Source organism: Mustela nigripes, chromosome 6, assembly GCF_022355385.1.
Source record: "Mustela nigripes isolate SB6536 chromosome 6, MUSNIG.SB6536, whole genome shotgun sequence".
Lineage (NCBI taxonomy): Eukaryota > Metazoa > Chordata > Mammalia > Carnivora > Mustelidae > Mustela > Mustela nigripes.
The window spans coordinates 9,963,166-9,988,733 of record NC_081562.1 but is presented as its reverse complement, the minus strand read 5'-3'; the positions used below and the strand labels follow the sequence as shown (position 1 = coordinate 9,988,733).

At 55.2% G+C, this 25,568-nt stretch overlaps 2 protein-coding genes across 2 annotated transcripts; one reads left to right on the top strand and one right to left on the bottom strand.

The window, feature by feature from the left end:
- Positions 1–29: 29 nt before the first annotated feature.
- Positions 30–11,160, top strand: POLR2F (RNA polymerase II, I and III subunit F). The gene is made up of 5 exons (XM_059402031.1): positions 30–169; positions 1,984–2,053; positions 5,136–5,266; positions 10,402–10,473; positions 10,989–11,160. The coding sequence occupies exons 1-5, from the start codon at positions 150–152 to the stop codon at positions 11,077–11,079; spliced, it is 384 nt and encodes a 127-aa protein (XP_059258014.1). The 5' UTR covers positions 30–149; the 3' UTR covers positions 11,080–11,160.
- A 3,648-nt stretch (positions 11,161–14,808) lies between these two features.
- On the bottom strand, positions 14,809–25,141 carry SOX10 (SRY-box transcription factor 10). Its single transcript, XM_059402030.1, has 4 exons — positions 24,915–25,141; positions 23,928–24,448; positions 18,958–19,226; positions 14,809–16,754 (listed from the first exon to the last, which is right to left on the bottom strand). Exons 2-4 carry the CDS (start codon positions 24,368–24,370, stop codon positions 16,051–16,053), a joined length of 1,416 nt encoding a protein of 471 aa, XP_059258013.1. The 5' UTR covers positions 24,371–24,448; positions 24,915–25,141; the 3' UTR covers positions 14,809–16,050.
- Positions 25,142–25,568: the final 427 nt, after the last annotated feature.

Here is a 25,568-nt window from a genome sequence, read left to right as displayed (position 1 = left end):
CGGCTCCGGCCTGCCTCCCGGAAGTACTTGTCTCTGGGTCACGGCGCAGGCGTAGAGTCCGCGGGTCACCGCGCGGGAGTCAGGCTCCGTGTGTGTGGGTCTCCGCGAGGGTCTACAGCGCCGGGCCGCGTCGCGTCGCTGCGGGCGTCATGTCAGACAACGAGGACAAGTGAGTGCGGGAGCTTCGGAAGGGGCGGGTGAAGCGGGAGCCTGGGCCGAAGGCGGCTGTGGAGCCAGGCTCCAGGGGCAGTCTCTGAGGGGACTGCGGGTACTGAGGGGGCGCGGGGCTGGAGAGGGGAAGGGCGGGGAGCCCTGAGTAAAGACCGGGCGAGAGGCTGGGCACGGAAAGGCCCTACTCGAGGGTCCAGAGAGGAGCAGTGAAAAGGACTTACAGCAGACTTTCGGCGAGCCGGGCTGTGTGTTTTGTATTGGGAGTATTGAGGTGAATTAGGCATAGCCCTGCTCCCCGGAGAGGGGACAGGCGCTGAAACAGATAGTACGGGGTCGTGTGAGAGTACGCGCTAGAAGCGTGTAGCCCAGAAGTCATCCAGGGGACAGTCTGGCGAGCCCCGGGGGTGTGTGTGTGTGTGAATGTCTGTTAAGGGTTGCAGTAATCTCGGTGAAAGGAGGTAGTGGCTTGGACTGGGGTGACACTAGTAGACGTGGTCACAAGTGGTTTTGAATTCTGGTTTGATTAAGAAGCTAGGGCGTGAAGATTTCCGGATGTGCGTGGTCGGAGGAGAGTCTTCTCTGAAGATAAAAATAGTGGAATCAGGGGTGACTGGGTGGCTCAGTGGGTGGTGAGAGCCTCTGTCTTCAGCTCTGGTCATGGTCCCAGGGTCGTGGGATCAAGCCCCGCATCCGGCTCTCTGCTCGGCTGGGAGCCTGCCACTCTGCCTACTTGTGATCGCTGCCTGTCAAACAAACAAACAAATAAATAAATTTTATAATAAAAATTTACAGTAAAATAAAGAAAATAAATAAATAAAATCTTAAAAAAAAAAAAAAGTGGAATCAGCAGCCTAAGTTTGTTAGTCAGAACTAAGAACCAGGTGAGATCACCAGGGGAGTGTCAGTAGGGAAGAGTAGATGGCTGGTGACCCAGGTGTTAGAACATTCTAGCATTGAGTGCTCCTGGTAGAAGAGGAGAAATCAGCAGAGGAGACCGAGATGGAGCAGCCAGTGAGGTAGGGAACCCCAGGAGAGAGAGGAGGCCTTGCAGTCAAATGAGGAGAGTATATTGAGGGGGGGGGGGGGGAGTTGTCTAGTGGTCCAACTGATAGATCAACTAAATGAGAACAAGAATTGTCAATTGGATTTAGCAGTGTGGCAGTCATTAATGAACTTGAGAAGAGTGGTTTTGCTGAAACTGTGGGGGTGAAGGTCTTACTGGAGTGAGATTATGACAGAATGAGAAGAGAGAAATTGGAGACGGGGAAGATAAGCATCTCATGAATTTTGCTTCTAGGAGAAGCATGGAACTAGGACTCTGCGGGAGGTAAAAGAGAAGTACATTTTTTGTTTTTAAAGAGTATTTATGTGAGAGAGAGTGAGAGAGCGGTGGGGAAGGGCAGAGAAAGAGGGAGGGAGAGACAATCTTAAGCAGACTCCGTGCTGAGCGCAGAGTGCAGATTGGGTTCCATCCCACAACCCTGAGATCATGACCTGAACCGAAACCAAGAGTCAGATGCTTAAGTGACTGAGCCATCCAGGCACCCCTGTTTGTTTTTTAAGGTGGGGAAATAACTACATGTTTATACATTCATGGGAATGACCCAGTAGAGAGGGAAACAGTGATGGAGTCCTAGCAAAATTTGTGGGCTGATGGAATAAAGATGAAGGAGTAAAATGGAGCAGAGGTTTGATTTGCTCATTATGTAGTTACTTATTGAGCCCTTTCTACATATCAGATGAGACACAGATCTCTTCTTTCTTTGATTCTAGTGTGATGCTCCAACTAACTGATCTCTTCTTCTTGTACAGTTTTGATGGTGACGACTTCGATGATGTGGAGGAGGATGAAGGGCTTGGTGACTTGGAGAATGCTGAGGAGGTCAGTATTTAGCTGTGGGCTCCCTTTCTCTGCAGCCCAAGCTGCCAAATAAGCCATTTGGTGATAATTGCCTGAATGAGTGAGCAGTGTCCTAGTCCTGGGTGGTGGAAAAGCCCAACAGGGTGGGCCATAGCCTGTGGCTTTGGGGGCATTTGGTTTGCTGATGGGTGAAATACCGCCATTCATGCAGCAAGCCTGTGTTGAATGTTTGTTACGTACTAGGTGCCCTGTGGCAGGGTGTATGTAAGGAGCCGGGGGGGTATGGCCAGGATAAAGCTGGAGAGGTAAGGGCCCACATCAGGCAGGATTTTCTAGCCTAAAGGCACTGGAAGCCCCTGACAAGTGTTGAGGCAGAAAGGGGCCCAATCCAGTGTACATTTTAGAAAGGGCGTTCTGGCCTCAGAGTGATGAGTGAGTTGGAGAGGTCCAGGAGTAAAAGAGACCTTTAGCATCTCTCCATCCAGGTGAGAGACCTGTGGCTTAGGCTTGTAATATAGGTGATGACAAAATGGATGAAAGATATTTTGGTGGATTGCATACAGAGCTAAGAAAGCGGGAGATGACAGGGGTGACCCCCAGGTTTCTGGCTTGCATAACTAGGTGGATGGGTTCCTAACTTCCTGAAAGACATACAGCTTTCTGTCCTGTGATTAATGGAGGAAGAACTGCTTTATGGCTCCTGGAAAGGGAACAATCCCTCAATTTTTTTAGACTTGGAAGCCAAAGCCCCCCTTTTTGGATTTTCTCTTTTCCGCATGGTACTCCCAGCTGCCTGTTCACCGAGTCAGAAACCTCCTCTCCATCCTGGTCTCCCCATCCCTGTTCTGTTGGTTCTGCCTCCCACACATGGTCCAGCCCTGGTTCTCTTTCTCTGTTCTTAGTGCTTCCGCCTTCATTGCTTTCACTCACTTTGTTGAGGAAATGTTTTACTGATTTTCCTGCCTTCAGTCTCCCTCCACACTGCTTAATTTGCCATCCTGCTGCTAGAGTCTTCTCTCTTACCTGCTTGATTACTGCTGGTCTTCCTATAGGGTCTGCTGCTGCCCTTAGCCCCTACAGAATAGTCTCAACAGAGCATCCATAGGGATACCTTTAAGTTTTTTTTTTTTTTTTTTTTTTTTAAGATTTTATTTATTTGTCAGAGAGAGAGAGAGGGAGAGAGAGCGAGCACAGGAAGACAGAATGACAGGCAGAGGCAGAGGGAGAAGCAGGCTCCCCGCCGAGCAAGGAGCCCGATGTGGGACTCGATCCCAGGACGCTAGGATCATGACCTGAGCCGAAGGCAGCTGCTTAACCAACTGAGCCACCCAGGCGCCCCATCCTTTAAATCTTAAGTCAAATTGTGTCTGTCCTCTATTCAAAACCCTCAGCCAGGGGCTTCCCATCTCATACAGAATAAGTGCCAAACAGAAGTACAAGGTCCTCCATGCTCTTGCCACCTGCTTTCTCATCTCTTCTTACTGTCCCTGTCATACTAGGTTGACTCCTGCTCAGGATCTTTGATCACCCTGTTCCCTCTTACAGGAGTGCTTTTCCTGTATGTATGTACACGACGTATGGCTCACCTTCCTCAGGCCTTTGTCCAAGTGTCCCCTCGGTGAGGCTTCCGTGACCATCCTATTTGAAGTGGTAGCGTCCTTCCCCTCCTCCCACACACCCATCCTGGCACTCCCTTTTTTCACTTTCTGTTCTTAATTTTACTTATTTTTTTCTTTTGTTTTTATACTATAAATTTTACTTGTTAATTTTGTTACCTCTTCTCATAATGTCAGCTCTATAGGGGAAATAATTTTTTTTTGTCTTCTTCTATTTAAAGCACTTAGAATACTATCTGACACATAGGTACTCAATAAATATTTGTTGACTTAATTTTTTGTTGTTGTTGTAATTTAAAAGTTTCTCTTTATTTTAGTAATCTCTACACCCAGCATAGGACTCAAAGTCCTGACCCTGAGATCAAAAGTCACATGCTCTACCCACTGAGCCAGCCAAGGGCCCCTATTTATTTTAGAATTTATTCTTCTGCCTAAACCGCTATGCACACCTTTTGCTCTAATCATACTTCCGAAGTAGTACATTCTCTTTGACCCCTGTGCTTTTGTGCATGCAGCCCGGCCTGCCAGAAATGCCCTTCTCTTCCTCTTGGCTTGGCAGCTCCTCCTCATTCTTCTAGTCTCAAGTCTCCTCTCTGGACGGTCTTCTGAACCCCCAGCATGAGTTCGATGTCCCCCACCTTCTTCTTTTTTTTTTTTTTTTTAATTTTTTTTTTTAAAGATTTTATTTATTTATTTGACAGAGAGAAATTACAAGTACACTGAGAGGCAGGCAGAGAGGGAGAGAGAAGGAAGCAGGCTCCCTGCTGAGCAGAGAGCCTGATGCGGGACTCGATCCCAGGACCCTGAGATCATGACCTGAGCTGAAGGCAGCGGCTTAACCCACTGAGCCACCCAGGCGCCCCTGTCCCCCACCTTCTTGTTAACTTCTTGGCACCCTTGCCTTCCTTTGTAGCACCTGCTGTCTTGTTTACTCATGTCTCCTCTGCTGGCTGACTTCTTTGAGAACAGAAACGCTTAGCTTGCTGTCTTACCACGATTGTGATGGTGTCTGGCATATGACAGGCGCTTAAAGTAATTGTTGAATGCGTGAGTACGTGCACATTCCTGTCCTCACTTTGACTTCTTAGCCATCCGACCTGTTGATTCAGTTACCCTGTCTGAAGGATGGAGTGCTTGCTCTTTGCCTCCTGCTTAGAGAGATCTGTTGTCTGTGCTCCAGGACCTGCCCACCCCCCACCCTCATCTCCAGGCTGTCTGAATCCCAGTCGTGGTTCTTCTCTTTCACTAAGCCTGAGCCTTTGGCTAAGTCAGCCCCTACTCTGAGCCTCTAAAATGGTCACTGTCACCCCAACCATGTGACGTCATCGTGAGGACTAAATGAGGCGTCACTACCTGTAGCGGCATGAGTGCCGGAATGTAATAAGTGGTGATGGCGGCGGTGATTGTCGTCATTGTCACCAGCGTCCTCCCCCTCAACCCAGAACATACTCCCTGAGACTTTCCATGCTTTCTGTCTTTTTGCCCAGGAGGGCCAGGAGAACGTTGAGATCCTCCCCTCTGGAGAGCGACCACAGGCCAACCAGAAGCGAATCACCACGCCGTATATGACCAAGTACGAGCGAGCCCGTGTACTCGGCACCCGCGCCCTCCAGATCGCGTGAGTGTATGCCCCTTCACGGTCTTTTCTGTCAGTCACTGTCCCTGCTCTCACCTGCTAATCAAGGCTGGTGTTGTCTTTGTGTGCCGGGCACTGTACTAGATTCATGCCCTCAGGGAGTTTGTGATCCAGTGGGAGAAATAGAACAGGAACATCTGAGAAGCTGAATAACAGTACAGTAGCAACATAAAAATACAGAAATTGAGTGCCTGTCACATTAGTGAAGCAAAACAAAGAAAAAAAAAGTGTGACTACAGGGAGCCGTAGACTCTTGTGGCTGGTTAGTCAGGGGCACTGTGGGAACACCCGTCAGGCTTAAGATGGTTCTTGACTCAAGGTGGACTGTGGCCAGTCCTGAGAAGAGGGAAGGCCCTCCATGTAGAGGCCAGGCCAGACCTTTCCTTTCTTCCAAGTTAGGAGACGGGTGAAGAATGACAAGATTCAGGAACTAGCCGATAGACAGGTGGAGAACAAAGCTTCCGATGATTGCATATTCACCCTCTCAGCCATAGGCAGTGCAGGCCTCCAGGGCCAGTGTCTTCAGGGGTAAGCCTGCCTGCCAAGGTGGTGAATGAAGAGCCCTGAAAACAGCCTCCCTTGTAGGCAGGTGGCTTTGAGAAAGCAGGAATTGTCGACCCTGGGCTCCAGGTAAAAGCTTTTTCTCCCTGACTCCCCTCTTGGGAGTTATTATTCCTCCTTCCTGGGAATGAGTGAGTTAGGGGACAGAGAGAGGGCAGATACATTATTGGTGACTCTAGTAGAATGTCCTCCCCAGGGAACACAGGCTGAAGGAATGAACCCCTGACCCCAAACATCTTACAAGCTGGTGTGGGAAATGGTGGGTATCTGGAGGAGTGGGAGCTATAAGTAGGGAATAGTGGGAAAATGTCTAGAAGGAAGAGCTGGGGTCAGCTTTGTGGAGTCCTACATGCTGGAGGAGATTCTGATCTGTGTTCCCTTCTTTGTTTTCAAACAGCGTTGGGCTTTATCGCCTCTAGTTCTCTGGGGTAAAGATGACCACCATATCCACTTTGTGCAGGGTTTTATGGGTGGCCCATACTGTTCCTCACCTTCAAAGTAATAGACCTCTCTCTAGCCTGGTTGTACTCCTGGCTGGTCTGGGTGGAATTAGTGCTGCACTCAGTGTGATGATTCTGATTATCTGTGGGTCAGATCCTCTGGGTCTGTACCATCAATTATGGTAGCCACTAGCTACATGTGGCCATTTTAAGTAAAAAAAAAAAAAAAAATTAATATTTTATTTATTTATTTGTCAGAGAGCAAGTGTGAGCGCAAGCAGGGGGAGCAGCAGACAGAGGGAGAAGCAGGCTCCCTGCAGAGCAAGGAGCCCGATGTGGAACTCAATTCCAGGACCCTTGATCATGACCTGAGCTGAAGGCAAATACTTCACTGCCTGAGCCACTGAGGCATCCCTAAGTCAAATAATATTAAGTGAAATTTAAAGTTCAGTTTTTCAGGGTCACCTGGGTGGCTCAGTACCTTCGGCTCGGGTCACGATCCCGGGGTCCTGGAATTGGGCCCCGCATCGGGCTCTCTACTCAGCGGGGAGCCTGCTTCCCCTGCTCTCTCTGTCTGCCTCTCTGCCTACTTGTGATCTCTGTCTGTCAAATAAATTAAAAATTTTGAAAAAAAAAAAAAGTTCAGTTTTACAGTCTAATTAGCCACATTTCAGGTGCTTAGTAGTCACACGTGGCTAGGGTCTCCGTAACAGTGCAGATAGAGGACATTTCCATCACTGCAGAACATTCCAGTGGGCAGCGCTTGTCCAGGCTAAAAATGATCCAGCGGAAAGAATAACTCGTAAATTATTTTTCAAACAAGTAGAATGATTCTTTGCCAGCTTACAGTCTATCAGCACTGAGTGAGGTATCGGGCTCGCACCTGTTGGGGAGGGGAAGCTGACCGCAGATGGCCCCATCTGACTGCAGATGGTCTGCTGGGGGAGATGGCTCACAAGTCACCAGAACCCGCAGTAGCCGGGTACCGTGCTTTCTAGAAGGCACGAGGAAGGAGAGAAGGGAGTCACTGCGGGTCTGCCTGGGAGAGCCCAGGAGGATGGGGAGAGGCAGGCGGTTTTGAGGGTATCCCGGGTGCCGGAGACAGCACAAGGAAGGGCTGACAAGCATGGATGGTGGTGGGCGAATGGCAAGTAGCTGGGGGCACAAGGCTGGGAAAGGTGTCACCGGTGCCTCGAGTGACAAGTTCACAAGATCAGCATGCATTTGGTGGGCAGCGTGGGGAAAAGTTGGGAGGCGGACATTCGGTACACCGCCGGTCCCAGGGTCTTGCTTTGCTTTGGGAGAGAAGCTTGGTTCAGCTTAGTTGGGTCTATTGTGCTCCTTCTCTTTATGGGCTGGGATGCTGTCCGGGGGCTCCCTGCTTGCTGTAGGCCCTCCGACAGCCAGGGCTGTATCTTGTCACCTAGTACCAGGCATGGGACCCTGCACCTTGAAAGTGCTGAACATTTCTTTGAATTTTTTGGATGAAGTGTCGCTCTGGGTCATTAGCACCACCTGGTGGCCGATGTTTACCACAGCCATTTCTTGAGGATCATTGGCAAGTTTGTGGGGTCGTTGGTGCAGGACAAAATACCTAAGGGCACACTCGTGATTTGCACATTGTATGCACAAGGCTGGATGAGTGGACTTGAATTATTAATATCTTGAAAGGAATAAGGTGTTCATGGATCAGGAAAACCATTTTGCTATATATTTTAAAGCTTTAAATTAGTGGGAAATTTAAACACTTGAAAGGGGATATAGGGAAGGTTAAACATTTGGTCTCTGCCTCTGGGAAATTTTCAGGGAACAACAAATCAAAGTCATAATAATATTAGTAAATGAGGGGCGCCTGGGTGGCTCAGTGGGTTAAGCCTTTGCCTTCAGCTTAGGTCATGATCCCAGAGACCTGGGATCGAGCCCCACATCGGGCTCTCCGCTCAGCAGGGAGCCTGCTTCCCCCTCTCTCTCTGCCTGCTTCTCTCCCTACTTGTGATCTGTCTGTCAAATAAATAAATAAAATCTTAAAAAAAAAAATCAGTAAATGACGTTGTGTAAACTGGTGCCTCTCAGACTGGCTATGATCAGAATCACCTGGCGAGCTTTGCAAATGCAGGTTCTCAGGCTTCTTCACTAGCTATTCAGAGGGTCTGGAGCAGGCCCTGGGCTTCTATTTTTAGCGTGTTCTGGTAATTCTGATGATTGTGGGGTTTGGGATCCATTCATGTAAACTTGTGATGAAATCATGAATGGTGGCTTCCTAGAGGATAGAATTGGTGTTCCTCCCATTCATTTTGAGAGTCTCTGCTGCCGGCCAAGTGTTGTGTTAGGACGTGTGGTCCCAGGCCACCAGGTGCTTATGGTCTAATGCAGAAGACTCCAGATAAGCAACTACCATCCAGTGAGATTGAGAAGCTTATGGAAATGCGGCAGGGTGCCGAGCAGGGATTTCCGGGGCAGAGGATTGCCGGAGAAGAGAAATTTGAGCCTATCCCTGGCTTCTGGGGAGAGGAAGAGCTTATTGGAGGGTGCAGAAGGGAACCCCCAGGGTGTGTCTGGGACCCGTGGGAGTTTAGTATGGCGGGAACGTGGGATGAATACAGGCAAGTAGCGTGAGAAGGAGCTCCTAGAGAGGTGAGCGGACTGGGTTCTGCTGATGGCCGAACCCAGTGCCATAGAAGGGTTGGAAAGAAGAGAGCATCTGCCCGCAGGCCCTGTGTGGAGGTTGAAGAGCAGGATCCTGAGGGGTGTTGCTTGGGCAGAGAAGGAAAATGAGTTGGCTGGGCCCTGAGGCAGGCCTGAGGAGTTGGGTTAGAACTAGCCTTTGGGTGGTCGTTCCTTTGTGCTGGAACACTCTGCTGAGGGGGCTGGCCTCGGGAGTCTGTGGGAGGCCCTTGTCAAGGGAGCCAACAAGGATGTCTTATGGCCCAGTGAGGAAAGCCTACATGTGCCCTTTCACAGTACCTTTCTTAAGTTTATGGACATTTACTTTTAAGGATTTTATTTATTTATTTGACAGAGATCACAAGTAGGCAGAGGCAGGCAGAGAGAGAGAAGGAAGCCAACTCCCTGCTGAGCAGAGAGCCCAATGCAGGGCTCGATCCCAGAACTCTGGGATTATGACCTGAGCCGAAGGCAGAGGCTTTAACCCACTGAGCCACCCAGGCGCCCCTATTTTTTTTTTTTTTTTTTTAGATTTTATTTATTTGATAGAGCACAAGTAGGCAGAGCAGCAGGCAGAGGGAGAGGGAGAAGCAGGCTTTCCGGTGAGCAGGGAGCCCGATGCACGCCTTGATCCCAGGACCCTGGGATTGTGACCTGAGCTGAAGGCAGATGCTTAACTGACTGAGCCACCCAAGTGCCCTATTTTTTTAAATTTTTATTTTCTAAAGATCTTGTTTATTTGATAGAGCGCAAGTGTGAGAGTACAAGCAGGCAGGGTGGCAGAGGAAGAGAGAGAAGCAGGCTCCCCGATGATAGGGAGCCTGATGTGAGGCCCTATCCTAGGACCCTGGGATCATGACCCGAGCTGAAGTTAGATGCTTAAACGATTAAGCCACCCAGGCGCCCCCAAGTTTATAGATCTTTAGCTTATTAATGGGAGGTGTTACAGCATAGTGGGTAGGTGCATGTGGGATTCCAGTCTTGGCTCTGCCACTTACTGGCTGTGTGAGCTTGGGCAAGTCACTGATGTCTCTGTTCTTAGTTTCCTCCTCAGTAAAATGAGAATTATAGGCGTCCTCACCTCAAGTGAGATCCTCTGTGGAAAGAGCGGGAAACAGCAGACAGTACTAAGTGAGCCAGTAGTATTTTTGTATCATTGTAGGCAAGTCAGGGCTCTATGTCTCCCATGTTTGAGTGAGGATACTGAAATTTGGAGAGAAATTCAGTGTCTCTGGAGGTAGAATTTAAAGCCTGTCTCCTGGCTCCCACTTGCTTATTATAGTCACTGTGGCAGTGCCTCCAAACCCCTTCCCACCCCCCATGCTTGCCTGCCTCCCTAGAAGGTGACCTTTCTTGGGGAGGACTAGGGCGCTGATCTGATCCGATTTGTGAAGTGAGCCTCCATCTTCCTGCTGGGCCCTACTCTCCCAACATGTGTCCCTATACCTACAGGATGTGTGCCCCCGTGATGGTGGAGCTGGAGGGGGAGACAGATCCCTTGCTCATCGCTATGAAAGAGCTCAAGTAAGTCACCCAGACCACCCAGAAGTGGTTCACTTCTTCAGAGCCCTGGGAGGTGTCCCTTAGGTTCTCTGCTGCATACCCCGCCCTCTCCCCCACCCCTGGCTCGGGAGATGTGATTCTTGTTCCTATAGGTCCTTAGTTTGTTCAGGAGTCAGCCCTGTAGGAAGAGGGTTGGGAGGGAACAGGCGAAGGGGGGTGGGTTGAATGAGACACGGTCTTCTCCTGTCTGTCGAAATCCCCCTCTTCCTGCCGCACTTGGCTTTACCAGTATCCCTCCACACTTCTTTCTCTTTCTCATAAGATGGCAGACCCACTCTCATATGATTTCCAGACCCACTGTCCCCTACTCGAGAAGTTTCTTTTTATGGTAATTTCTTTCCCACAAAGTGCCCTCATAGTGCAAAAAGGCTGCTGTCCAGACTTCTTTTTCGTGGCATTCTGCACACAGTCTGTCCCATCTGCTGTAGAACCGGGGCCACCAACCCTCATATACTTGTAACATCCCCCTGCCACAGGGCCCGAAAGATCCCCATCATCATTCGCCGCTACCTGCCAGACGGGAGCTATGAAGACTGGGGGGTGGACGAGCTCATCATCACCGACTGAGCTGGAGTCGTCTTCCTGACTGTGCCTCATCCTATTTTCACATTCTTTCTACGTGTAAATAATAAACTGTTCAGCCTTTTAGCCCACTCTGCCTCCAGCTCTCTGATACCCGTTTGGTCCTTCCCTGTTACTGCCCCACTGCCTGGCAGGGACACCCATTCGTGTGGCCCCCTGACCGTCTGCACTGAGGAGCACCAGGGGCCTCACTCCTCGTGGATCCCCCGCGTCCCTCCCTCCATCTCCCTGTTCCCCAGTGCAAAGGCTGCTGCGGGGAGACACCTCAGCTGCCTTCCCAGCAGACAGACGAGTCTTTGTGCCCAGGGAGCTGGTTGCCACGGAAACCCCCAATTTCCTTTCCTGTGGGGACTGGCTGCAGGGGCTTCTCCCTTCTCAGGAGTATCACAGAGCAGGTCTCATCAAGCCACCCATTGTTTCCTGAGGACCTGCCTCGAGCCTCTTATCGTGGGCTCGGATCCCCTTTCAGGAGCTAGTGCCCCAGCAGGAAGCTTAGGGATGCAGTGATCTCCCGCCCTCCCCAGGCAGAGCCCTGCCGGGCAAGGCAGCAGCTGGAGCAGGGACCAAACACCTGCCCAGCCCTGTCCCCACTCTGTCCCCACTCCTCGGGCCACTGTCCTCCATGGCCTTCTGGTCCACCACACCCATCTCCTCTCCTTCCCTACCTCTGCAGGATGTCCCTTCCCTTCTGTGTAGGGCCCGTGCTCCTGCGAGGCCTTGACTAGGATGACGGTGGGCAGGGAAGCAGGGCTCCCGGGTTCCAGGTGTGACATGAAGTCGACACCAGTGCTTCCTCTGTCCTTGGTTCTGGGTCCTGCTCTCTTCATCCTGCTTTACTCAACCTGCAGTAAGACCAATCTCACTGCTTCCTCCCTCCCTGGGGGGACAGGGAGAGGGTGTATATCGATACCCACAGAGAGGGAAAGTTGGTTCCCTGAATATTCCAGCCTTGACCTCCATTCTGCTGCCAGCTCCCCTTCCAGGAGGAAGAGTGGGCTTGCCCAACCTCTGCAAGAGGCAGGACCTTCGGGCTGTGTGTGCCGTGGACAGAGTGGGAGTGACAAGTGTCCCCAGGAGTGGGAGGGGTGTCTGCCTCTCTGGAGAAGGGTTAATCCAGGGAGCCCTGGACTCAGTACCCTTCCTCCCTCCTCCAAGCCTGTGGAGTCCTTTAATCAAGTAGGGTGCTGAAATTCCAGCTCTGAAATGCCGCCTTTGTGCTGGCGTCCAGGCGGCCGCCCCGGAGTGCGGGGTCACTTTCTCGGCCCCGATTCTCTAAATGGTCTCTTTGTTCCTGCTGGGCCGCTCAGTATCAGATGTGATTAAAGGGAGATGGGGTTTGGGCGGGGGAAGAGAAAAGGGGCTGAGAGAGGGAGTAGGGGGTTAACCCTTAGGGGATAGGGCGTAGGGGAGATGGAGGAAGGGGTGGCTTTCTTCCCGTCTCTCCCTTCCCAACCTGCTCCTGTTTCATGGGAGTCAGTCCCTTGCTGCTCAGCTGGCCAGGCCTGGGCATGGCTTCTTCAGTCCCTTCCAGAAACATCTGGCCCCATCTCTCCACACACAGAAGCCACTGCCCTACTGAGGCCCAAGCACCTCCAGAACCTTAGGTCTAAGGGCGTGAGCACAAGCCAGGTCTTCCGACTTCTCCAAGGTCATTTGTCCTCTCTGGGACCATTTTTACCTCCTTCCATATCCCCAGTGACTTCCCAGTCCATCTCCATCTCTTGAGAGGCAGGGTCCTGGAGGGGGTGGTTTCATCTCCATGGAGCCCCTCCCTTCTGCCCTACTGGCTCTGTCCACAGCTCCACGGAGAGCAGGAGCAGTGAGCATCTGGAAATGGACTAGCAACCTGCATGGCAACAGAGGGGAACGGCTAGGTGTAAAACTTAGGAGTACCGAAGGTCAGTCCTCATCCGTCCCTGACAAAATTTGTAGAATAGGTGGTTTCCTATTTGAGAACACAGAGGTAAATAAAGAGGAGATCCCGGAGCTAGCAGAATTTCTAAGAATGTTGCCACATGAATCCAATTTCCGTTTCTCAAAGGTTAGTAGTCTCGTTGGTCTGGTAGGTTGGAGGAATGCCACAGAGCAAATCTTGATTTCAGCAAGGCATCAGGCAGTCTTTCCGAATAGCTATGATGGAGGGGGTTGTACTCGTGGTGATACAGTCAGATTCGGAGTTGACGGTTTAGTCCTTCCCTCAGAGTGTTGATAATGGAACAGATGATGGAGAAGTATTTGGTGGTGGCTATGGGCCTCTCTTCATGTCAACCTCTTTTATTTGTGACTTGAATAGGGATATTCAGGTTTGCAGATACATAAAACTCAGAAGGAGGATCAATAAGTTGGATTCAGAATTCCAGGACTGAGTATAGGTGGGAAAACAGTCAAATCCAACAAGACGAGTTCTGTCAAAACTCAGTATAAAATCCTGCCTTTCACTACAACACAACAAAAGAAAACACCAGAAAATAACTTCTATACAGTTTCGGGTGATCTGACTTGGCATCAGTTATGTCTGTAAGAGCAGGGCTTTGTAGTTACAGCTAAGCCTCATAGGAGCCGGTGGCTATGGCTGACATTGCCAGAAGAATCCGCGTGACACAGCTTCCAGGTGGGAGTGTGGCCAGCCTGGGGGACTATACTACTTGGTGCTCCCTGCCCTGCCGTAGGTCCTGACGAGGTGGTGAGGGACTGGAGCCCACAGGTGGAAGAAATGGAAAAGGGAGCTGGGGACGCTGGTCTAGAGCCGGAGGAGAAGCATCACTCCCGATGACAAGCAGAATTGGGGCCTGCAAGCCGTGGGCAAGGTCAATGTCTCATTAGCATCAACGTCTCCAAGTTTCAGCCGCCCATTTGGAAAACAGGGATAACGAGTGGACCCACTTGGTCCTAGGCCTGAATGACAAAGCAGTCAGCAGAGCACTTGGTCAGGGAGCACTCAGAGCACGGGGACTGTACTGTTGTTAGGAGCCTGGCCTAAGGAGGACCTCCAGCCCCCAGAGCCATCCATCAGTGGAAGATGGCAGGAAAGAGGTTTCCCTTGTCCCTGACATGGAATGGCTTCTGCCCCCGAGCACAGGGTGGAATCCCACCCAGGGAAGAGCTTCTAGGGAATGAGCACTGAAGGATGAGTTTGCGTGTCTGCCATTCCGGGTTCACACACAGACCCATGCAGCTGCCATGAAGACTTGGCTAGATCGCGGAGCAGACCAAGGGTGTGTGTGTGTGTGCGTGCGCATGCGCGTACGCGCTAGGGGAGGGGAGGCACAAAGAGGGGTGCAGTGAGAGAAAGCCCGGTGACACATCCCAAAGGACAGGCCTGCTGGCCGTAGACGGCTGGACATCAGGCTTGACCCCCCTCTTTCAAATACCTGTCCCTTGAATGCTTCCAGGCCCCCACCCCTCTGCTGGGCAAGTAAAAGGGGCTGTTCCTGCTGAGCTCCAGCTGGAAGCGCAGGTGGCCCCACAACAGGATGAGCGCAGCAGGGCTGGGGGATAGCTCCCAGCAGGGGCCTCCAGCCCGGGCATCAACGGACCCCACTGTGATGCCACTTGTCCCAACACATGGCATGGCCCCTACCGTCTTACGGGAGAGAGGAGACCTCTGTATTATACGACCTTTGCATTCTGCCCCTAGCTACTTCCAGAAAGCATCCGAGGAGGTACAGGTGCGGGGATAAGAGACCAAGAGACAGGCCAGGTCAGGCCCACCAAGCAGGTAACCGGAACCTTTAATTTTATTATGTGGAATGCTTAATGCAGAGTTAATAGGGGCTGGAATACCTAGGAGGAGGGGAGAGGGGAGAGGGGTCTACTGAGATAAATAAGAGGGGGCAGTAATGAGTTACATGTGGACTGCGGGGCTGCAGAACAGGAAGATAGGGGCAGACAGAGCTACATACTTTATTCAGATACCACTGGGAGGCAAAGGGCAAAAGGCCAGGGCAGAACGTACATGTCCGGAGTCTAGTGTCTTCAGCCTGCTGCCAGCAACCTGGGTCCCGGGCCCTGTCCTGTGTCTCCTCCTGGAGCTAAGGGCAGAGGTCTGAGCAGCTGTGACCCTCTGGGAAGCCCGAGGGGCCGGGGCTGACAGAGCAGGGACCGCAGAGCCTGGTGAGGGGAGAGGGAGTTGGCAGGGAGCCTGGGAGGAAGGCTCTGTGAATTGTCTCTGAATCCTTTCCTAGAGCCCCTGCCTTCTCACTCCTCATCCGGGAGGTGCCTCAAGGTCTGGGGGGCTGTCATGGAGTAGGACCAGGACGCCCTGTCTCCGTGAGACAAAGAATGAGGTGGCTGGCATGGAAATGGGTCCGGAGGCCTCTGTGCCAATTCCTCCCTGTGTTCAGAAGGGGAGGGGGCCCTGTGGGGATGAGGAGTCCTCCCTCTGAGCACTCCTGCCCCACCCAGGCTGTTCAGAGCTGTCCTCAGCCCCCGAGGGGCAGACGTAGCCCACTGTAGGCACTGACGCAGGTCTCTGGCTGGCTTTGATCTTAGGCACGTGGCCCAAGTGGCATGGGTTATGTCAGACCCCTCACTCTCCACGAGAAAGCCAACACGGGCCCAGGCGTGGCAGGGCCTCCGATTCCCATCCAACCCTGGATGCCTCCCCGACTCCCAGAGGAGGGTGAATGGGTCTTTCTCAGGTCCTGGGATGAGGGTCATTCCTGGGGGGGAAGGTGCAGCCCCTCATCATTCAGTCTAGGGGCAACAGTCCTCTCCTTCTCTTCTGCCCAGCCTAGTAGCCCAGGGCTTTGCCTGGGCTGGAGCCAGGATAGGACGGGGTGGGGTCATCAAAGGCAGTGAGCCAGACAGAAAGCCTTCCCTCAGCTGTCAGCCTCTGCAGCCTCCTCTCCAGCCACCACCAGGCCTGAGATGGGTGAGGAACAGGGCACGAGGGCTGGGGGAAGGGGCATGCCACCCAGAGGGGCCGGGCAAGGTGGCGATGACAGGGCCCCCCCTTTAAGGCCGGGACAGCGTCGTATATACTGGCTGCTCCCAGTGTGTGGGGCTGTGGGACTGGGGCCCTGAGGGGCTAGGGTCAGAGATGGCCGTGTAGAGGGGCCGCTGCGAGGGCCCCATGTAGGAGAAGGCCGAATAGAGGCCAGAGGCCTGGCCTGAATGGCCGTAATAGGGTCCTGAGGGCTGATGGTCAGAGTAGTCAAACTGGGGGCGGGAGATGGAGGGGAAGGCGGAGCCGTAGTGGGGCAGGCTGAGGGAGGTGTAGGCGATCTGCGAGGTGGACGGCTGGTCGGTGTAGTGCGGCGGGCCCTGGGGCCCTGCGGTCTCCGTCTTCACCTGGGCTTTGGCGTCCACGCCAGGTGGCGAGACTGTAGGCAGAGCCACGCCTGGTGGCTTGGAGATCCAGGCGGAGTGTCCACTGGCCACAGCCAGGGCGCTGCCCAGCCCGTAGCCGGCTGCTGAGTAGCTGCCCACGTGGCCCGGGTGCCCGTTGGGTGGCAGGTACTGGTCCAACTCAGCCACATCAAAGGTCTCCATGTTGGACATTACCTCGTGGCTGATCTCACCGATGTCCACGTTGCCGAAGTCGATGTGAGGCTTCCCGCCCTCCCCCATGGAGCGCCCATCCCGCTTGGGGTCTGCCTTGCCCGACTGCAGCTCTGTCTTTGGGGTGGTCGGAGGGGTGGGTGGGCCATGGCTCTGGCCTGGGTGGAAGGGAGACAGAAAGAAAGTGGGAAGCGAGTCAGAGGCTTCTGGATTCTGATGGTTCACTGTCAGAGAAGATGCCTCGGGGGGCTGAGGATGGATCACGGCGTGACCTTGTACGCTTGACGTGTTTGGGCAGCCCAAGTTGGTGCTTAATTCTCTAACAGTCTAGGGCTGGTCTCCAGCTGTTTCTGAAGACCCCCATTTGGAGGGGTGCATCGGCCTCCCCCACCCACAGCAGGACTCTCCCTGTCACCCACCTCCTGGAGAGACTTGCTGCATCCTGAACGACCTTCCCTGTTGGGGAAGTTGTTCCTCATATCAGCGGAAGTCAGCTTCCTTCTCTGCCCCCGCTGCCCCTTAGCTGTCCCCTGGACGGGCACTTAGCTGACTCGTTCCACCCGTTCCTTGGTTTTCTCATTCACACATTCATTCACCAAATGCTTAGGGGGTGTGGTGCCAGGTGCAGGGCACACAAGAGGAAAGAAAGGGGATCCTACTTTATAAGCTCCCAGTCTTGGGGGAGGATCCAGAGACTCACACAGAACTGGAGGGCAGCTCAGAAGTGACGGGACGTGCAGGGGGCTCAGGAGACCAGAGGAAGAAGCTACCCGCCCTGCCGTGGGCACTTAGGGAAGGTCTCTCTGGGGAAAGGAAGCTGAGCTGGGCCTTGAAGGTTGAGCAGAGACCCAGGCCCATGGTTGTATTCCAAGGTGACTGGTAGTGGTCTTCTGCTGTGTGTATGTGTGTGTGTGTGTGTGTGTGTGTGTGTGTGTGTCCCTGAATCTTTGAAGGTAAGGTATGTAAGTTGTGTGGGAGAGACGGCTGGACTGGGGATCCCATTGGAGAGAGAACATGCCCTTGGTCTATGAGACTGGGGGCTCCTTGGGGGCCGGCCCATGTCTCTCACATCAGGCCAGAGGCAATGCCAGGTCCGGCACTGGCCAAGTGCTCTGGAGTTTGAGAGGCTCACCCGGGTTGGAATCCTGGCTCTATCACTTACTGTGTGATCCTGGAAAAATGCTCATCTTCTCTAACCTGTTTCCTTATCAGTAAAACAGAGATGATACTGAGGCACCTGGAGCCACTGGGTGGCTCAGTGGGTTGAAGCCTCTGCCTTCGGCTCAGGTTATGGTCCCAGGGTCCTGGGATCGAGCCCTGCATCGGCCTCTCTGCTTAGTGGGGAGCCTGCTTCCCTCTCTCTCTACCTGCCTCTCTGCCTACTTGTGATCTCTGTCTGTCCAATAAATAAATTTTAAAAAATCTTAAAAAAAAAAAAGCCCAAAGATGATACTAAGCAGCTCAGACACGGCCTCCTTCTGGAAGGTGCAGGCTTCATGCACACTTGTTTTGGATTCGTTCATTTGTTTTCATCCCTGCTCCTCCCTCTACACTGTGGACCTCGTAGACCAGGGAGCTTCTCTTGTTGGTGCCTCTGGTGTCTGCTCCTGGGTCTGGCACAAAGGAGGACTCGGGCGTGTCTCCTGAGGGCAGAGCTGTGCCGACAGAGACTTCCCATATGCCTGACCCCATGTACGGCCTTCTACACGTTGTACGAACAGAAGCAAGGCAGCACTAGTGTCAGCAGGGGCCCCGGAATCCAGCTGCCTGGGCTCAGACTCAGCTGTGTCCGTTTACTCATCCGTGACATGGGCGTCATTTGCCACACAGCTGAAGTAGGAGCCCAGGCAGTGTGGCTGCCTCATCACAGCTCAGAGTAATTGAATGATAATACACATAAGGTAATTCGGGTGCCTGTACACAGTAGGTGCTCAATTAATGTTAGCTGGTATTTTCATTAATAAGAATGCAACGAGATGCCCTATGTCTGGCCTCTCCATGGCACTTGCTCAAGATCCCCTGCTGTGGCTCCCCCATCAGACTGGGAGGCGGGAAGGAGGCAATGATCTCTCCTCCATCTGATCACCCATCTCTCAAAATCACCCTGTCTCTGCTTTCCCTGTTGTAACTCACCCCTTGGCCTCCATGGCCTCCACAGCCTCCTTAACTGGCCTCTTCACTTAGTAGCTGTGCCCGCTTCCATCCACCAGAGCCATCTGGCCCAGCTACTTCCTCGGGGACCTGAGTTCCCACCGAGCTCCCTCCCGGACCCTGCACCCCAACTGGGGCAACTGTGCAGCTGGGTGAGCCTCCCCAGCGCCCAGGCTCTCCCCACCCATAGCTCATCAGCCCAGCGCTCACCTGAGGGGTGCTCGGGGTTCCCATCTGACATGGGGGAGCCCTCTCCCGGGTGCCGGTGGTCCAGGTGGGCACTCTTGTAGTGGGCCTGGATGGCAGCAGCGCCGCCCTGCTCAGCCTCCCCGCCGGGACACTCTGACTCCCCCTGGGCCGCCTTTCCGTTCTTCCGCCTCCGGGGTTGGTACTTGTAGTCCGGGTGATCCTTCTTGTGCTGCATTCGGAGCCGCTCAGCCTCCTCGATGAAGGGGCGCTTGTCACTCTCATTCAGCAGCCTGGGGCGGTACAGTTGGGGGAGATAGCCCAGCGGCCAGTGTGAGTCTCTGCCCTCAGACAAATGAGGCCTGGGAGTGCGGGGGTGGGGGTGGCAAGTGCAGAGGGTGGGCGGGGTCCAGGGCAGGGGGAGTTGGTGGGGGTTTGCTCTTTGAGTCACAAACTAGGAAGTGAGGCCGGAGGATCCACAGGCTCAGAAGGCTGTGATCATCCCTAAACTCTCAGGGGCTCCTGGCAACCCTGAGGATGGAGTTAGACGTATGGATAGAGCTTTTTTTTTTTTTTTTTTTTTTTTAAGATTTATTCATTTATCCTAGAGGGAGAGAGAGCATGAGTGTGAGCACACAAACAACGGTGGGGGGCGGGGAGGTGGTGGGGAAGGGGGTTGGAGGGGAATGGGGAGGGGCAAGCAGATTCTGTTTGAGGAGCCCAAGGCAGGGCTTGACTCCAGGAGCCAGAAGAAGCTCACAACCTGAGACAAAACCAGCGGTCAGATGCTCAACCGACTGAGCCACCCAGGTGCCCCAGGAATAGGGCTTTTGAGGGATATGGAACTTCATTTCAAGGAAAGAAAAAGCTTTCCCGTCATCAGATCTGTCTGGAGGTAGAGCTGGCTGCCTTCTTAGGGGATGAGCTCCCTGGGGCTGGAGGTATGCAAAGCAGAGTGGGGGGAAGAACTCAGTCTCTGCTACTGGCTAGCTGTGGGACCACGGGCAAATTGCTCCTATGGGCTTCTTTGCTTGTCCCTAGAGGATAATGCCTACTTCACTGGGTGTCAGATTGGCTGAGGTCCTGGGTGTGAAGCCCCTTGCACGAGGCCTGGGGGTGGAGGGCAGGCACCTTGAGAAACAGGTGCTGTTCTCATACTGCTGGGGGTGGGGGCCTGGGCCAGGAGGACCTGGGTTGGGCCCTCTCAACTCTGGAATGTTCCTTTTGTGAGTCCCAGTGTGGTGCAGACAGGATGAAAGTCCCCTTTGCTCTCTGGGGTCACAGCATCCCAGGGGAGATCACATCTCCTTGTCCAGGGAGTGACAGAGGGTAGAGGAAGCTAGACTTTCTTTCCAGACCCTGAGACAGAGGCAGATAGACCCTCTCCCCAGCCTGAGACCAGCCCTGAAGGCAGTGCCTGGGGCCCACTCAAGTCCAGCCTCAGGCCAGGGCTGGAGGACAGTGGAGGGGGTGATGTTTAAGGCTTGGCTGCCCCCAGGGCAAGGAGGGCAGAATAGAGTGCCTCAAGTGGAGTGGGCTGAGGGCAAAGAACAGACTCAGAGAGTCCTAGACATGAGGGACTCTGGGAGTGTGACTCTGCTGCCCAAAGGGCCTGTCTCCGCTGCCCTCCTCCCCCAGCCAGCAGAAGGCCTAGCCCTCCTGTCCAGGATGGGAGGGGGTGGTCATACCAGGCACCTCCTAGCCGGAGGCAGCATTCCTGTGCAGCTTAGCCTGCCCAGCCGCCCCCTCCCCCCACCAGGCTGCCAGAACCCAGCCCTAATGTAGCTTTCTCCAAGGATCCCTCCAGCTGAGGGATGGGATGGAAACCCCAGATCAGCACCTCCTCTGGGACGAGGGAGTGGGCTGCCCCCTTTCTCCCCCAGCCATGCAGGCTATCCCCCTAGCCAGGCCTCAGGGAGGCTGGGCCGCAGATTTGTGTGTGTGTGTGTGTGTGTGTGTGTGTTGAGGGCGCGGAGAGAGAGAGGCACTAGAGGACTCAGCCACTTCCAAGGGCCCCAGCTCAGACGCTCTGCAATGGCTGGGGACACTGAGCTTCCTCTCCTACCCAGATCCTTGCTTGTGCCCTCTATCCAGCTGGCAACTGGGTGTGAATCAGCAAGAACACAGTGGGGGCATGGAGTGGGGGCACAGGCCACAAGACAGGGAAGAATCCAACACGATACACTGTCACCACCCTGCTAGGTCCCAGCAGTACCCTAATCTTGACAGGATCCTGACCTCTGGTCCCCCCACCTCCAGCCCCCACCCCAGCCCAGCTGGCTAATGAGCCTCCAAGCCCCGACCCCAGCCTTACTCCAACCTCAGCTCTGTTCATCTTGACCCCCGCACCAGCCTTGCATTGTCCCCCAGACCCCCCCATGTACCCACCGCTCTAACTGCAAACCCGATCTTCATTTGCATTCCACCTGGCCTCTGTCCTCTAGATCTCCCGGGTCTGGAATAGGGGCCAGGAGAGGGTAGGCTGGTTCCCCCTGCAAACTGGAAATCCCAACTTGGTGGTGGTGGGGGGTGCTCCTAAGGTGGGGCACGGGCTGCTGCTCCGTCTGCTCTCTCTGTCAGGGAAGGGGCCTGTGGACTTGGGGGTCAAGAGAGGCTCCAGCCTGTGACCCCCTTTTCAGTCTCTGGGGTCTAATTACTCTTTCCAGCAAGTACACCAATGTACAACCGTCAGCATGTGACTATTAGAGCTCACACAGCCACTTAGGAGCCAGGACCTGGACGCTGGGTGTCCGACCCCAACCCATTTCCAGCACCCTAAGCAGTCTGTCCTCATGTCTTCCTCTTTTTGGGTTTAGGGCCCTGTTTTCTAGTTCTGCCTGTTTAGCCCATACCCTCCCTGGTGGCCTGGGAATTATGAACTGGGGAGGGATTTCGGTATGGGCCCCCACCCAGGATCCAGGTAGCTCGCCCACCTATGGGGATAGCCTTTGATCCTTGTCCTTTTCCTGCCACCCTCCTACCCTGGGCTTGGGTCCTGAGCAAGCAGTGCCCGCTTTCCTGATGGCCCTATGCTAGATTGGCCCTTGGGGCCAATCACGGATGGCCAGGAACTAGTCCTCTGGAGGGAGCCCAAGCCCAGGGTTCTGGGCTGGAGGAACAAGAACAGGGACAATGGAGGGTCTAGTCTTAAATCCCCTGCAGTGGGTTGAGGGACAAGTGGGGGTCCATCCTTGTGTTGATGCTGTCATTGAGCTGGTGCTGCGGTCTGTTCCTGATCCCCAGGACCTGCTCCTTCTGCCTGTCTCCCTCCTGGTTTCTGTCTCTCATTTGCTCTTCTCTGTCCCACGACACCAAGAGTATTGGCCTGGGCTGTGCCCTACCCAGTGCAGATGGACCTTGGGCGGACGAGCTAGTTTTGACCCTGCTCTTGGGCAGAGCTGGAGCCTCTGAGTCCTTACAGCAGGCTGGTCACTAAGCCCAAGGCCTGCCTGCCCGGGATGAGCAGAGCGCTGACGGCCAAGATGGGGATGTGAAGGGGCACCAGGCCATCAGCAAACACATGGGGCCCTGGGGCTGGATGCGAATCCCTCTTGGTCTCTTGGGGGGGCCTTCTAGCTTCTTGTACCACCCTAAACTTTTGGCCTTCTAGGCCCCATCTCCATTACACTGGGGCCCACCAGGGGAGGGCAGCAGCAGGAGGGAAGCCCGCTCCTCTGAGAAGTGCCGACTTTCTGGAACTGAGGTGTGCTGTACTTCCACTCTCCCCTTCTCTGTCCCCCCACCTCCTAACCACGCTTTAGAGCCAAGGGGTGACCCGCCACTGTCACCAAGGACAGTGTGGAGGACGACCAGTAGACCTGGATTTGACCCTGCTCTGCCACCAGCTGGGATGTGGACTTTGAGGTCCCTTTTCCTTTCTGGACCTGTCTCTTAGGCAGTCTGGTGGGGGCATCAGGGGGCCTCTGCAGGCTTGCATCTCCTGGATCGCCTGTTCTTTTCCTGAGCTGCCCAGGACGCCTGAGGTGGGAGGTGGTTACCCTGCTCAACATATCCCAAGGGGCCAGGCTGAGCCCCAGACCTGAGGGGAGGGGTGGCCGGCTTCCTCGTTGGGGGGCATGTTTTCCCCCAGAGGTTTGGGCTGGCCCCAGGGGACCAAGGACTCTGAGGGGCCAAGGTTTCCTCCTGGCCAGGGCGCTCGGCTCCAGCTCTGGGGCTGGAGGGGTAGGAGGTTACTCAGCGCTGGGTGGGGCCCTGGAAAAGAAGATGGCGCCGGACGTCGGGAGGGAGGGAGAGAGGGGCAGGCCTGGCAGCACTGGCACAGGGTGGGAGGGGATACTTCTCTCTGTGTGGCCCTTACCCTAGAGGATAAAGACAGGAGTCCCCCCTCCCCCAACCCGGAAGGAGGGGAGGATAAGGAGGGCACGATGAAGGTAGTTGGGACAAGACAGGATCCTGCAGTGACAGATTTGCCCTTGGCCGTTCTCCATCCCTCACTCTTTCAAAGGCTCCTTCTGAGTTCCTTATTTTCCTTGAACTGGCTGCCTTAGTTTCCCTGCTTCACCAGCCAGGCCTTCCGTTCTGTCCCAAGCATTTCTCGGGCATCCCCCTGACTAGTGGGGCCGGTGGCAGTGGCACCCTCCAGTGCGCCGGGCCGGCGGAAGACGTTAGTGAAGGTCTTTGGTGTGGGCCCCCCGGGATCCTCCCCCCTCCCCCTCCTTCCCCCCCCCCCCCCAGGAAGAAGCTCAGGCCCTTCGCCTGCCACCGACGGAATTCCAACCACGAGGGGGCGCCCTCCTGCCCGCTGCCCCGGGTGGGGAGCCTTGCCTAGGCCACTGGAGTTCTAAGGCGGCGCAACCTCAAGGGGGTACTTGTGGGGGAAGGGCGGGCCCGAGCCCCACACCTGGTCTTCCAGTCCCATCAGAGCGGTGGCTGCCCCCCGCGAGAAGGGCCCGGGCAGCGCGCGTCTGGCCTGAATCCACCCGCAGCTAGGGGGGCCCGCGGGAGCTCCCCGGAGGCGATTCGGGGGCGCTCACCTCCAGAGCTTGCCCAGCGTCTTGCTGAGCTCGGCGTTGTGCAGGTGCGGGTACTGGTCGGCCAGCTTCCTGCGCGCCGCCTGCGCCCACACCATGAAGGCGTTCATGGGCCGCTTGACGTGCGGCTTGCTCTTGCTGGCGCCGTTGACGCGCACGGGCATGGGCACCAGCGTCCAGTCGTAGCCGCTCAGCACCTGGCTGACCGCCTCGCGGATGCACACGGGGAACTTGTCATCGTCCGCCTCGCCGTCCTGCTGCTCCTTCTTGACCTTGCCCAGCTCGCCGGGCCCCGGGCTGGCTCGCAGGCCCGATCCGCCGCCGCCGCCGCCGCCGCCACCGCCGTCGGGCCCCAGCGAGGGCGCGCTCCCCGGGGACAGGCAGCGGGGCTCCTCGGAGCCCACGGGGCTCAGCTCCACCTCGGATAGGTCCTGCTCCTCCGCCATGTCGCCCCCGGCCGCCGCCGCCTCGGCCGCCTCCCCGGGGCCCGCCGCCGGGGTCCTCGCGAAGAGTCCAACGCCCACCTGGATGGGAAGGAGGACGCGACGGAGCGGCGGTGAGCGCAGCCCCGACGGCAGCCGGAACGCGACGCGGGCACAGCCCCGAGGTGGGGCCCGTGCACATGCCAGACCCGGGCTCGGCCTCCGAGCGCCCGCCTCCGCGTCTTCCCACCACCTGGTCCCAACCGTCTCTTGGTGTGGGTGGGTTTGGGTTTTTTTAAACCTCTTTTTGGGTGGAGGTTTGTTGATGGAAAGGAAGAAAAACGGACTCTTTATTCTACTCTAATCCTGGCTCCTGGAATTTCCCACCTTTTCTCTCACCTTTCCGTCTTCCCTTCTGCCTGCCCCCCATGGAGTCTAGAGGAGCCGGCGGGGGCGGGGGGGGGGGCAGATGCGGGTGTCATTCTCTCTCCACCCACGCCCCACCGCGGGGTCCCAGGCCCGGGCCCAGGAAGGCAGGAGCAGAGGAGCGGACTGCGCACTCACTCACCTCCTCGGACCTCTCCTCCAGTCTGGGGCTCGTCCTTAGGAAGTGGAAAACCGTGTCCCAAGGTGTGCGGTCCAGCTCGGGGCTGGGGGGTGACGCTGGTGGGCTGGAAGGGAGGGGCTGGGGGGCCCTGAGCCTCAGGCCACGGCCTCGTCCCGACGGAGCCTGAAACCTCACCACCAACCACCCCGGCCGGACAGCCTGAGACTGACTGAGCACTGAGCTGCTGCCGAGGGCTGGGAAGGAAGGAGGGGGAGGGGGGGGAGGGGAGGGAGGGAAGGGCAGAAGGTGGAGCCTCCAGCGCTGTCCTTCATCCCCAACACTCAGGGCTCCTCCGCCAGGCCCCCCCACCCCAGCTCCAGGCGCGGCTGTCCCAGGCGGGTCTTGGGGCCTGGGCATAGTCAGGGAGGTGTAGGAGTGGGCGTGGTTAGGCCGGGAAAGCCAAAGGATGCAGGTGGGCAGGGTCGGACCTGTCACCTGCAGGAAAATTGGGCCCAACTGGGACCCCCAGCCTCTGCCTCAGGTGGCGGGATGGGCAGGTGGCAAAGGATTGGGGCTGGATGAAGAGAACACAGGGGAAGGTTCTGTGGACATCTGAGGGCGCCCGGCCTGCGCTGCTGGTTTAAGACGCTTAGGGAGGGCCTACTGTGATCCGAG

Coding starts and splice junctions, on each gene's coding strand:
- POLR2F (XM_059402031.1), top strand. CDS start 150: ATGTCAGACAACGAGGACAA. Junction 2,054..5,135: donor ACTTGGAGAATGCTGAGGAG/GTCAGTATTTAG, acceptor CTTTTTGCCCAG/GAGGGCCAGGAGAACGTTGA. Junction 10,474..10,988: donor ATCGCTATGAAAGAGCTCAA/GTAAGTCACCCA, acceptor CCCCTGCCACAG/GGCCCGAAAGATCCCCATCA.
- SOX10 (XM_059402030.1), bottom strand. CDS start 24,370: ATGGCGGAGGAGCAGGACCTATCCGAGGTGGAGCTGAGCCCCGTGGGC. Junction 19,227..23,927: donor ACGCTGGGCAAGCTCTGGAG/GTGAGCGCCCCC, acceptor GTACCGCCCCAG/GCTGCTGAATGAGAGTGACA. Junction 16,755..18,957: donor GAACCCCGAGCACCCCTCAG/GTGAGCGCTGGG, acceptor CCTTCCACCCAG/GCCAGAGCCATGGCCCACCC.